Source organism: Colossoma macropomum, unplaced genomic scaffold (assembly GCF_904425465.1).
Source record: "Colossoma macropomum unplaced genomic scaffold, Colossoma_macropomum, whole genome shotgun sequence".
NCBI lineage: Eukaryota > Metazoa > Chordata > Actinopteri > Characiformes > Serrasalmidae > Colossoma > Colossoma macropomum.
The window spans coordinates 11,645,567-11,659,936 of NW_023494809.1; the positions used below are offsets into that span (position 1 = coordinate 11,645,567).

At 38.0% G+C, this 14,370-nt stretch overlaps 2 protein-coding genes across 3 annotated transcripts in view; one reads left to right on the forward strand and one right to left on the reverse strand.

The window, feature by feature from the left end:
- Positions 1 to 1,323: 1,323 nt before the first annotated feature.
- On the reverse strand, positions 1,324 to 13,128 carry etfb (electron transfer flavoprotein subunit beta). The gene is made up of 7 exons (XM_036558943.1): positions 13,025 to 13,128; positions 8,650 to 8,808; positions 6,937 to 7,095; positions 6,381 to 6,443; positions 5,077 to 5,235; positions 3,563 to 3,776; positions 1,324 to 2,203 (listed from the first exon to the last, which is right to left on the reverse strand). The coding sequence occupies exons 1-6, from the start codon at positions 13,076 to 13,078 to the stop codon at positions 3,606 to 3,608; spliced, it is 765 nt and encodes a 254-aa protein (XP_036414836.1). The 5' UTR covers positions 13,079 to 13,128; the 3' UTR covers positions 1,324 to 2,203; positions 3,563 to 3,605.
- LOC118799206 (upstream stimulatory factor 2) overlaps positions 12,253 to 14,370 on the forward strand; it is a 35,313-nt gene continuing 33,195 nt past the window's right edge. For both annotated transcript variants that reach the window (XM_036558941.1, XM_036558942.1), the window contains exon 1: positions 12,253 to 12,344. In XM_036558941.1, the coding sequence (XP_036414834.1) occupies positions 12,261 to 12,344 (84 nt within the window). In that variant the 5' untranslated portion in view covers positions 12,253 to 12,260. The remainder of the gene's footprint in view (positions 12,345 to 14,370) is intronic.

Below are 14,370 nucleotides of genomic sequence, written 5' to 3' on the forward strand. Positions count from 1 at the left end.
GGAGAGACATAACCTTGGCGGGTATGTTGGTAAAACCTCCCCTCAGAGAGCATGGAGGAAGATCGCTGGAACATTTCTCAGCTGAATATCAGGCTTCAGATGCTCTACATTTGAAATTCTCCTCATGCTAATTGCTCATTCTGCATGTGCTGTCAGTCTCTATTGAACCCTGTTGAAATGGAATTTAATTCATCTATCCAGCAAGCAAGGAACCGCACTGAAACATAATGCACACTCTAGAGTTCAGGCTTCAGGAATGACAGGAACCTAAAATGATGATTAGCATGCCAATATGTTTGGCTTATTACAAGGCAGCAGAGGAAATGGTAATAAATCATTGCTAGTGGCAGGGGTGGAAAACACTGGAGTGACTGTACTTAGTCACTATACTTAAGTATTATTTTGTAAGATTTGTACTTTACTTAAGGATTATTGAAATGAAATATTTTATTCAATTACATTTACAAAAGAAAGCAACCGGTTTCACTCTATACATTTTCATTTAGATCTTCCAAGTACTCATTACAAATCTCAATGGCCTGTAGCAGCTTGCAGAAAATAAGATCTTTAGGGTTAAATTTAAAGCTGCATTTTAAGGTTTGCCACTGCCAGAAACAAACATAAAGGAAGCATTGAGATGTAAACAAAGTCACTCAGTTTTTTTGTAGTGATATGGTTCAGTCTAGAGAAACTGACTCAGGTGTTTACAGTGGTGATGGGAACCAGGAGTCACAATGTCTACAACACAAATACAGCCATTTTATTTACTATCCAAAACCGCCAGTGAACCTACACTTGTCTTTTGAATATTATATGGACTGTAGATGAAGCTAAAATAGGGGTAAATCTGCAAAAATAAGGTTTCTTTAGAGACCATTTTGTATTACACACCCTGCATGTACCCCTCCACTATGAATGGAAAGAAAAAGCTAAAACCTTCTTAAAACTATTGAAAAAAAAGCAATTCTTCAGGCATTATACATGTTATATCTGTAACAATGTCATTAATAACCTTCTGTAAGGAAGCTTTTTAAAGGCATTAAACTCTGGTTCCTATGACCACCACTGTGACTCGGCAAGTTTCTCTAGCACAGAGCATTTAACGTCAAACCACTCTGAATTACTTTATTAATGTCTTGATGAAATTTTGGAATTCCCCTTTAAAGTACAGTTTTTCAATACTTTTCCACCTCTGACAAATGGTGTTTCTTTCTTCCTCAGAGCCCGCCATGACCACTTCCAAGGAGACTTTGAACATTCCTCAGAATTAAAAGGTAGATGACCAAAATGGTACCTTCTGTAACAAAAACAAAGCAATGCAACTGAAAAGGACAGACTATCTTTATTTTCACAGTAGGATACTGTACAATCAAAACTCATTGGAGGCGCTTGCGGCATAGAAAGTGTTCGTTTCTCCCTTTCCAGTTCATGCTGAGAGACACTGTCCAGCCAGAACAGTATTACATTAAACAACACTGATATTTATATGAACTATACAACTTTAAAATGACTGTACAGGTTGGCTGTGTCTGTAAGGAATATGGCTCTGCCATTTCAAAACAAATGACAAGAGCCCTCAGTAATGTCTTCCCCCACAGTCAGACATCTTCAGCTAATGCTGTAAGAGTTTCCGACAATGCAACGGGCAGTTATAGGTTTGATATGTAGGGATGACTGACATGAAGACAATGTTTTAGTAATGAATAATTCAAGGATGCCTCCTATCATTAGGCGCAAGTATATGGGTGTAGGTCAGTCGGAATTAATGATAAACAGGTCCCTCTCACCATGATGGGCAACATGTTTAATGGTTCAACAATACATGTTGATTAGAATAGTTTAGAGCAATAGTAAGATCAAGTGTGGTATCATCAAACATTAACTACCTGTGTTCCTATCAGTGATGCGTGTTGGCAGCTATAAGAACCATTAACAGTCAATAAAGCTAATCCTACCTTGTTCATATATGTAATTCATCAGTATGTAGAATTAGCTATTATAATAGTACTCAATAGGATGTAAGCCATCAGCTGATCATAGATAAGCACCATTACTCTGAGAAGACTGATTCATTTGGGCCAGTGTCTCTCAGCACTGCTATACAAACACGTAGATGGAGTCAGAACGCCTGAAGCAGCTGGCCAGGCGGGGGATCACAGCGAGAGTGTGGAGTTTGATGTAGGTTCCACCACCATGAACAGACCTGCAGATTCAACAAACACAACACACAAAAAAGGTTAGGTTAGAGCCTGTGAATTACTTTTTATTTAAAACTAGATTTATTTAAAACTAAAACTACTAAGTCAAAGTGTACACATTTCTCCCCTTACCCCAAAAAGCAAACCAAGACATGTTTGGTGCTTCTGTAGTTTTGCACTGGAGCTATGAGGCTAATATAAGCATCTGTGTTTGTTAGCTACATCTACCAATTAGCATGACGCAAACAGCCTAAAATCAGCATAATTGTATCGATGGATGTGTTTGTTTTTGACTTGACGGTCGGCGTGAACTTGCTAGAGATGCACTATTAGAGAGTTTTTTTTTTAGATCTTTTTATATCTAAAGAGAAGATTATGACCTACTGGCGCATTATTTCTTTTAAAATAAAAAAACTCCTGACCCAATATGTTTTTACAGCTTTTTTGCTGGAAATAAAAACAGTGTATGGTGGCTATATGTAAAAAAACGAGCTGCCAGAAGGATGAAATTAAATACATGGCATCTCCTTTGGGCGAGATCACCATAGGAAATAACAGATCTGAAGGTCTGTAAAAACAACACAAACGTCACATGCGTCATGTTTGTCATCGGAGGTTGGATAAGGGTGATATTCTGATGTCATAAAGGTGTGCTGTAGCTTGTGCAGCGGATGGTGAGCAATTGCAGCGCCTGACTTCAAAAACTACTGCCGTCTTGCTCCTGTGAGATTTTAATGTCATGTGACTCGACATTCTGCAGTGCCAGACTTAATTGGATATAAGCATTGTTAAGTGCAAGGCCACATAAAGTTGATGGCAACCAAGGATTTAAGTTTTAAAATGAATAAAAGAAGAGCCAAATTCAGGCTCCACAAAAGTAGCCTTACAGGGCCTTGAATACATGTCTGCAGACAATTATTAAGCTTTTGTCTGGATTGCAGTGAAATGCACGGGTATGCCCCTTTAAATCCCACCCCCAAATTTCTCTAGTCCGTTCTCTTAGGGTCTAACCCAAGCAAAACAAGCTAGCTAGCTTAGTTAATGGAACTGTTTTTCACTTGCAGGAGGTAATGAAGTATTTTAATGTGTTCCACACACATCTACATACTTATTTGGAATTTCCTGGAGGACTTTTCAACCATGCTAACTTACGTTCCATCCATGAGCTAACTGTCCTTGGACAACACTGACGAGTGCACCATCGTTCCCCACTATGAGCCCCACCTTCACAAAGCGTTGAATTGGTCTAGAAACTTCTCACTCAGTTTGTTCCCACACTAGGATTTATTTATCAATCTATAAACATGGATAAAAGTATCCATTACTAAATCTACACAGCAGAGTATTTTTAAACAGCATGTTACCCCAGTAGATGTGTGCGTGCTGCTCCTGCTGCTCTAGCTGCCTCTAAATTCTTCCTGCCTCCTTCAGTTTGCTGACCAGATCCTCCACCGACTCCACCTTCACTCCGGCCTGTCTCTGTGGAGGCTCGTCCACCCGCAGGACCTCCAGCCGAGAGGTCAGGTCCACGCCCAGCTCTCCAGGCTTTACGTTCGTGATTTTCTTCTTTTTGGCTTTCTATAGGGCCACAAACAGAAACTTGTCAGCGTTTGTTCACTTCACTGAGTATTCAAATAAGGTATATGCATTTTGGAAATAATAAAGTGAGATAAACAATGTATTATCATAATTCTTTTTACTCAAATGTTGACTCCATGTGAGAGAAAATGGGGACATACGCAGCAATGTTGCAGCCTGTGCTAAGCCAAATGGACAAATCTAAGCACAGCTGTATATGGAAATAGTTAAACTAAAAGACTTGTACAGTGCATGTAATGTCTGTATGTCAGCTGGTAGTCACATACAGAGGTATGCAAAAGTTAAAGTGAACAAACTTCTGCACATTTTAATGCACAATTGCTCTTTATTTTCTGTATTTATCAGAAAGGAAAGGAAACAAAAGTGAGGCCTATGTAAAAGTTTTGATATGTTAAACTTGGCAAATAAAAAGAAACTGCTTTACAATCTGCAGAAAAATGACAGATTTTAGAGTGTTCTCTGTAGTGGACAGGTTAACTTATTTTCACACTACTTAATAAATAATCTCACCAGCTCTTATATTAGCTTAACACAGAAATAAATGCTTAAACATCTGTGATTGTGTTATAACATGTTCTCTTGTTAGGATGTTGGGATGAATTATCTTTTAAAATACATTAAAGTTGATATGTCATATCTGAAATTGTACCTGACAATAAATCTTGTATGGCTGTAAAGTAAGTTTTGTTAAGCAAGTTTTACTTAATTTAGCATATTAAAAGTAGTCGATCAGGACTAATTTTTAACAAAACCAAAACTGATTGTGAATCAAAGATATGAAAATTCTACTTAAAAAAAAAATCAAATGGAAACGGTTAGATGTCAGAGAGCCTGACACATGTGATCTAAGGCAGGGGCTCCCAATCCCAGTCCACCTGACCCCACGCTCTGCACATTTTTCTTTAGAAAAAAAAGTTTTCCTTACTCTATACACCTGACCCAGACCACAAGGAGTTACCGATCAGTTTTATTAAGCAATTAATCAGTTAATGAGTTGTCGGATGAGACAATATACAGTATGGGGCTACTAGGATTGATATTTATTGATCTAAGATATATATCTGTACAAAATATCATTACTTTGCTTTGGCATTTTTCTATTTCATACTAAATCATGTTGTTGGACATTAATGGGTTAAAAAGGTTAGAAAAGGTGTTGAACATCCATGCCTAATATAAATAATATAATAAAAGTACAGGGTAACAACCACAGAGCACTCGCTGTGGTCCATAAGCATCAAACAGAATAAAAATAGACACATCTGTGACGATAGTGTACCATGATGTTGGGCAGTGTGGCGTATCTGGGGGTATTGAGGCGAAGGTCAGCAGTCACCACCGCGGGCAGGTTAATCTTTATGGTCTCCAGTCCACCGTCGATCTCTCGGATCACCTTCAGTTTGTCTCCCTCGATTGCCACCTCTGAGGCAAAGGTCCCCTGTGTTAACCAAAACAAATAGCCATCACTAATGTTCTTCTGTTTACACTCAAACCCTGGATCTTCTGCCTCAGTAGACCACTTTTAATAGTTCTACATCACCATGGCAACCTACTCAGCTGCTGTTTTAATTATGAAATACACATAAAAAAAAAATAATCAGTGAAAGTCAATGAAAAACAGGACATAACTCATCTAGGAATAAGAAAAGCACATAACGGCATCAATATACATATGCATAAATGTTTTAAGAATACACAAAGGAATATAAAACTAATTGTATGAGTAAAAACATCAACTTGGAAAGTAAAAATGATGTGAAAATGGCAGTGTCCAATACGAGGGCAGTGCATTTACTCCCATTGTAAGCACTGCAGATTGCAGCTCCATTGCCACATATTTTGTCACTTAATAAAATCTTAACTTATTTTATTTACACTAAAATCACTCATAGTAGATCTATTTTTTTTTCCTGAAGGACTATTGAATTGTACACCACAGCTTCAGTTTCTCAAAGGAAAAGAGAAAAATGGACTTTTAGAGTCATTAGGCAAAAAAAATAAAATAATTGTTGCCATATGGCAACACCATGCAGTTCAGGATTAAAATTAATTAAAATTAAAAGGATTAGGATTAAAATTAAAAGTTTTTTTAAACCATGTTAATTTAATAAAACTTTATCTTTAATCTATACATTTCTATTAGCAAAACAATATCTTAGGAACAACTAAAGAGGATACTTGTAAAGCTCTGCTCTGACCTCTGGTGGACAGGCTGCATTACAACTTTATCAAATGTCACACCTTAGTCTGGATTGCTGAGCACTTGAACAATGGACTGGTTGATGAAACTACAAATATCTCACTCAGACAATACACAAGGTCAACGATCACTGGCTTATCAGAGTATGCTGTAATGTTAGACTGAGGTGTACATGTGACTCAGTGACCCAAATAAAATAAGTACACATACATAACAACAAACATGAGCGCCATTGTGATAAAGTCTCTCTGGGGCATGTGTTAAATTTTAGCCTGCTAGTAAACATCCTTAATGCTTCACAAAACTGCAGTGAACGTCATTAAGCACATAAAGCAAATGAAAGAAGCTGTACGTGTGGTGACCAGCTGAAAGCACAGACAAACCTGGGGCCAGTCCAAGAGGGCTGCTGTCATCTGACCAGTCTGATTACAGTCATCGTCAATAGCCTGTCAGACAGCAAATACACAATAAAAAAACAACAACACCAGAATTAAATTAACACTGACAGAATTTATATGATCCTAAACACAACAGGTCCATCTGGGCTTCTAAGATATTAATTAATTCTCAGTAACATTTATCACCAGTGTTTTGATGCCAATTTCCATTCTATAACCTCAGTTAGACTTGAAAGAAAATTTATTTTAGTACCATAAAGCCTATTAAAGGATATTAATAAAGGCTTCTGTTTAGTTTTAATAATGCCACATCATTACCTTCCTCTATAAACTTCATTTCACATCTACCCTGCATTTAATTTAAGTCTTTAAGTCAATACTGATGATCAGGTTTTAAAATAAGGCTTCCATGGAATAGAATATCCAAGGAATACTTGATGCAATGATGGCACCACATCGTCATCTTAAAGTGGAGTACTTTTACAGAGCACAGATTCTCTCTTATGACCACATATTTTCAGAAATCTTTCAACCAAGCTACCTGTTTCCCGAGGATGATGAGGGATGCCTCTTCTTTTTTGGCCAGAGCCGCCAGGATCTTGGACACCTGCAGAGGTCCGAGAGAGTCGTAGTCTTTTCCGGAAACTTCCACATGAATACCGCGGTCCGCTCCCATAGCCAGCGCTGTACGAATGGTCTCCTGCAAAAAAAGAGTGTGTGTTGCTTGTGTTTGCTGAAATTCACATGATTTTGGCATTTTGGCCTACTTTTGTGCAGAATCAGATTAAAAGAACTGATCTAGGAACAGCTTCACCCCCATAAGCCTGCTTATTAGTAGGTACAAGGCAAAGGCAAGGTCAGCAATCTCACTCCAAGACGTTTGGTACATATCGGCTACAGTCTTTACCAGTCAGAACTTGAATAAAGTCCAACTATATGATTTAATATCAGTGAAGAGACACAATGTAAAACACTGTAACTGAAATGTATTCAGTCACTTGTTTTTGACATTCAGTATGTTATAATTCATATATCCACTTCAAATTTACACCTTTTGTGTACATCTAAAATTTACAAACAAGCATTTTGATCAGAACTCTTTTAGGACAATGTGCTCTGCTCAGATAGAATAAAATAGGAATCTTTGGAAATAATTTAACTTGTCATGTTTGGAGAAAGACGACTGCGCATATAATCCCAAACACAGGGAAGTATGAAGGGGAGAGCATCATGATTTGAGGCTGCTTTTCTGCAATGGAACTGGAGCAATGTACAGGGACATTCAAGGATAATTTAGGCCTTGTCCACACGTACACGGGTATTTTTAATAACGGATCTTTTTCTATGCATTTTAGCCTTTCGTCCACATGCAAACTGCATTTTAGGTCACTGAAAATGGACCTTTTGCAAAACTCCTTCCAGGGTAAAGATAATCAGAGACTCTATTTTCAGCGTTGTTCATCGGCCAAAAAAGGAAGAAGATGGGCATTTCAACAAGACAATGACCCCAAACATAACTTAAAACTGGTTTCTCAACAAAAGTGAGGCACTTGCTTGGCTTGAATCACATAAAAATAATTGATGGGAGGTTCTGAATAAAGAGGGACCTATAAAGAGGAACCTTTATGGTGCTTAGAATGATCCACCACCCAAACAATATCTAGTCATTGGTAGTCCTGTGGGGGTCCTGCCCATTGATGATAAAGCTTAGAAATTCTGCAGAGAAACAGAGAGACTACAATCAGCAATTGTAGACCTACAAAGTGCCCCTATCTGGTAACTGAATCTGATAAACTGGACAATGAGTATAGATACAAGGTACATGTGAGGTCTGCCCACTCATGCAGGACATCTTAAACCAAAACTTTTCAGTTTTACCACTATTTCACTTTTAACAACATTATACATGAAAACTTTAATATATGAAAAGGTGAGCAAGATCACTAGTGGGCTGGGTAGTATTTAAAATGGTTATATCTGTGTTGTAATAATGGCGACCCTGGTTCCTATCACCACCACTGTAAAGAAATCTGTGTCTGTAAGTTTCTGTACAATGAACCATTTCGCACCAAACCACTCTGAATGGCTGTTCACATCCCAGTAATTAATACATTTTTGGGGAAAAAAAAATAAAAATTGTAATTCCCCTTCAACCAACTAGTATACACAACCGGCCGACAAGCACCCTAATGCAGTAATACAGTGCTCAGAGCTATAGCACCCTCTGCTGGACTGCTTTGACATTGCTTGTTACCTGCACTTGCTGGGGCCCACAGCTGACTGCCACAACCTCCTTAATTAGCTTCTTCTCTTTGAGCCGGACGGCCTCCTCCACTGCGATCTCACAGAAGGGGTTCATTGAGTGTTTCACGCCATCCGTGACCACTCCAGTGTTATCAGGCTTCACTCGGATCTGAAAGAGAAACGGATTGTGGGCCGTGATGAGTGACAGGATGGAGTGGATCAAAAGCAGAAATCTTTTTCATCAAGAACAAGAAATTTCTCTTTCAAAAAAAAACAAAAAACCCGTCACTTCTTGCTAGTACAAGTGTTTAGTACAGAATTTTAGTTTGGTCCTTCATTCACTTAGCTGAAAGCGTTGTACAAAAGTAAACCCCTAACAAATCTGTCAGACTTTAAACAGGCCTTTCATTTCAGAAAAACCTTCAGTCAGAACTGAAGCGTTAAACGCAGCAAGCGTTTGAAAGACAGACACAAAACAACTTAAAATGGCTGGCTAGCCTGTAGTATGTATATCAAATATGCTAGCTAGCTAGCGCAATAGTTACCTCAGCTGAAGTTCAAGTAACTTGGTTATTGGATTGTGATCTCTAATTTACTAAACCTTCAGCTAGATTAGCTGACATGAACTATATAGCTGAAAAATTAGCTTTTGTGCTTGCTAGCATGCTTGCTATCCAAACTACATGCTAATGAATCACAAACACATTAACACTGCATTTACTGCATGTAGCGCTTCATTCTGTTCCTCAGCCTGAAGGGTTTCTATAATGAAAGGCTCATCATTTGAAGCCATATTGAACCTGATGTCGGTGCAAGTCGCAGAACAGCACTGCAGAAATGACTGAGCACCAATGTGGCCCTAATTTAATTACTTTTGAGTCAGTGAGTCAATAATTGCAGTGCGAATCGGTCAACATGCGACTCATATGCCTTGACTCCCCATCTCTTATCAATGCACCACTCACCCATTTTCATATAAATTCTTCATATCATTGCTTGTATCTCCAAAATGGTAACTGCACAGGAGAAGGAAATATTTTCTTAACTTTGAATGTAACTTCATGCAGAATTAGAATTTTAGGTAAAAATAAAATAATCCTCCTTTACACTTAAATAAAGCTCTGCTGATAGTTCTAACACAGTTTTAACAATAAATGGTCTTAAATAAATGGTGCGCAGACTGTTGGTCACCATAGCAATGCAGACAACAAATTTCGCCTAGCTAGCAGCTAACGACAGAGAAGGATTTAAGACGAACATCAATAATTGACATGAATGGACTTTTTTGCATTTATAAGCAATCCAGCTGATTTCCCGATACGTTTAATCTGCACTGAGAAACTGACAAACACTAAGAAGTTGTGAAGCTGAAGTCACCTTCTCGTTCGAATTGTCCCGTCACACCTTAAATGGTGCAGCTGTTACATTCTGCCATCTCAGGCAGCATTTAAGGTGGAACGGGAAAATGAGAACAAGAACCTGGCGAATGAGAAGCTGACTTCAGCCTCGTAAAAATTCAAACATTGAGAGACACAGGAAACTATTCTACTTTTGAGGAAAAGTTTCCTGCCGGAGATGTGAGAAAAGCGGCTATAGTTGAGCTAAAGCTATTAGCATATTAGCACATATTGAGACATATTTACAGTCAAGATAGTAAAATGCACATAAAATGTTGTGCCTCCCAAGGTGGTTTGATTTTTGTTGAAAGGACAAAATGGCTCTTCTTAGCATTTGGGTTGCCGACCGCTGCTATAGGGAAATGTTCAATAACGTAGTAAACATCAGTTAAAGACAGAACTTTTGTGAAAACACCATTTTGCGACCAAATAAGCACAGCATTTATGGACACAATACAACAGCAGATAATTTTGATAAGCTACAGAAATTAAAATTAACATACCGGTGAACAACAAAACTCTTTGTGGAACACTGACAACATCCATGCTAGACTAGGACTGGGCAATATGATAATATTTATCATTATTGTGATAAATTACGTCCCACTATGCCACATTAAGCTTTTCTGAGCATACTGCAGATATCATCAGTACCTAATCACCTCCCAACTGCATCTTTGGTTACAAAGACAGCATAATTAGTCCTGTCTAATTGAATTTAGTGCAGTGAAATGCTGAATACAAGTGAACAGATTCACAGTATTTGATAGTATTTTCAAAATATGGCACTACCTTGTCTGTTCTTACTTATCAGATGTCAGAAAAAATAAATAGTGACACATCGTGTTTTGTAAAACTGCCCTGAAGTATCGTGATTGTACATTTTTCCAAACCTTTACTTTGTATTCTGTTATAGGCAAACACTTGTAAAATTGTATTTCTGTCTTTTGCTGTAAATTACTCATTTGGAACATTCAAATATAATCGAATATTAAGGGGGCGCCACAGCACGTTTTGTTGTACAACCTGCAATGAGTGTCACCTCCAATTCATTGTTAACCTATTGTTTGAACATGAACAGCAAGAGGAGATCTGATGACCTTCCACCCAGTAGAGAAGCAATATTCAATAGCGATAGATAGAGTATTAGTGAATCTAGGCCTACGTGTCTTTGCCCCTAAACCCATGAAGTCGTGTTAGATGATCGATTGACAGCCTACACATACAAAATAGACAGTCTGAACCGGCACTGCCGACAACTGTCAAAACTAAGCCCCCTGCTTCAGTGACCAGACTGATTTTGGCACTCTGTCTTCCAACACTGGTTCATGAGTAGCTGGCCAGCTGTGGAGAACCGTGTACAAGAGAAGGTAGAAATAGATTATGCTTCCTAAGCCAGTTGGATGCATATCAAACAAGCAAGCTCGGCCTCTGGCCTGAAAACATCAATATAACTATAACAGAGTTCCTGACCTTTTCTTGTGAAGTTCCATCAAGCTTCTCCAGACTGCTTTAAAACTGCCTATGAGTGGATTCCATGCTATTTGTAAGGTCTATAAAGGCAACTGACTACAAATCAAGCATAACATGTAATATGCATTGTTCAGAGTGCAGTTTAAGAGAGTAGCTAAAGACTTTTAGAAGCAAATTTAATATTTATACACTTTTGCAAAAAAGTTATTATTTTCTGAATTTTCACACTTTTCCAGCTGTTCCAAGTTCCCTTAACCATCGGATTACAAAAGATAATGTATGAGACTACTCTATTATAGAAAAAAATTGTCTGTTCAGCTTGGTCAGCCACATTCTGTTAAAGGAACAGTTTAGCTGAAAATCTTCCACTTATCCTAATTTTGCTTTTTTTTTTATTCGTACCTACAGCTACGAGCCCAACATTTTTCACACAAGAACTCAATAGTCACCCAAATCTTTTCTGTAAATACATCCCCAACACTTTTCTTGACCTGCTGAGCTCTTCAGAAAGGTCACACAGACTTGACAATAAGGCTTAAAGCAGAGCATGAAAGCTCACTTACTGAGCTATAAAAATAAACAGAACTTCATTGCCACAGGCAGCCACTTCTTTCCACTTTGACAAGTCTTGCACAACCTCAGTAAAGACCTGGATGTGGTCTGAGGGGGTTGAGAGAAGTTTTGTTGAAGTATTTTTACAGAAACGGTTCAGGCTATTTGGGTGACTACTGAGTTCCAGTGTTTGATAGCAATGTTAGCCTCGCCGCTACAGCTCCAAACTAAAGAAGCAAAATTCAGATTTCAGACATTTCTCAGCCAGTCGACTACAACTGGGGTACGTAGAAAATTGTGTAAATTAGATTTTTTCGTCAAACCATTTCTTTAAACAGTATTTAAAAAAATATCACAACTTACTTATTAATGTTATGTGTCAAGTAGTTTTTGACTTCTTCCCCCTTCTTGCTGTTCTTTAACATATGCTTGTACTATTTGCATGCTTTTTAAAGCATATTATGCTTTATCATAATTTTTTTCCTCGTCTTCCTGTTATTATCATTATTATTATTCTTATTAGTAGTATTAGTAGTAGTAGTAGTAGAAGAAAACTACAAAAGAGTGAAGAAAATAAATAAATACTGTAAAAATAAATACTGGAAATAAATATTGTTTGAACACACTCCAGTATCAGTTACATGCAAGCCAACTGTCAGCAAAAATGAATGAAGGAGGCTAAACTACATGCCAGCAAAAAAGACAACAAAGCAAATACATGAAATGATAAATAAATGTCCACATAAATACACTTGAAATAAATAGTTTAATAACGTCTCAGACAGTCAACTCTATGCGCGCTGACCTTGGTGTCCCGTGTTTAACTCTGGTTTACCTGCTTTAGCCACAGCCGCTAACCGCCGCTCTCACAACAAGCGCCATTAAAATGTAAACTTAATACGTTCGCTGCTTTAAGAAGCTGATGCACGGCTGCGTTTACCGCGACACTAAACGGACACGTACCTTCACGGCATAGTCGATGACCCGCTTCACTCCGACCAAAACCCGGGCTGCCATCGCTGCGGCTAGCGGCTAACGGCTAACAGTCGGACCCTTATCGATGTGATACTGGGTAGGCGGGACAAGCGGAGCACGCCTGCTGCTGCAGCCAATCGGATCCGAGAATTCTCCTAGACGAGCCAATCAGCTGGTAAGCTGTCGTTTATCTCGTGTGTTCCCCACAATCACGGTCTGGCTGAAACAAAGCAGCTTTTGCGTTCCGTACGCAAAAAGTAGGTTAAAGGTGAGGCTCAAGTAAGAGCTGGAGAATTACAAATTCTGTGTTATATAAAACATGATCAACACGTGACAAAATCTACAGTCTCCGATATAAAACCGCACTAAATACTAAAATAAATTAACACTAAATACTGTAATCACATGATAAGTGTAGCTGACATTCAAAGACTGTATGATTGGGATGATTGTTCACTATAATTCTATTTTTGTACTCCTGTGAAGATTAGAGGGGCTATAAAATGCTGATAAACACTATAAACATTACAATCATAGCAGTATTTAAGCAATTATTTTTGACCATGTGGTGTTTATCAGTATATTGTAAGTACATGCATTGTACCTGGGAGGATCGCATACATACGTACATACATAAACAAACAAACAAACAAAAAAATAAATAGGGATAGCAACGGCCTAGCAACACCTTAGCAATCACCTTGGATAATGTAGTAAAGGCCCAGCAACACCTCAGCAACCACCTGACATATAATTGCAATGACCTAACACCACATTAGCAACCTCCTGGGATACCATAGCAATAGCTCTGTAAAGACAAATTAAAGTTTGATCAAAATGTTCTCCTCTATTAATTAATTAATTAATTAATTAATTAATTATACAAAAAAATCCTCATTTAGGCATCTTACAACTGCAATTACAATCCAGCGCGCAGTGGTACTAAAAACAGTAATACACAAAAACCAAACCAAAGAAATAATACTGATAAAAACTGGTTTACAGAGAGCAATGGGTTTAAAAAAAACACACGTCTGAAGAGTTGAATGCCTCTAAAAGTTCAGTCACAGAAAGTTTGTAAGTAGAACTGTTATAAATGCGTTGCCTGATGCCGGAGACGTTGTTTTGTAATAGTTCCTAGAAGGTTTTGGGCGAAAGCTTTTAAGTACATTCATGGTTGTACACACAGCGTGCTGTAAAGCAAAACAGTCCCCAAAAATGACTTATCTTTTCAGATTTATCTCTATTTTATCATCAGCATTACATCTAAAAACTCAGAAGACACGCGTAGGTTCACTGGTAAAATAACTATATTTGTGTTGTAGACATAGCGA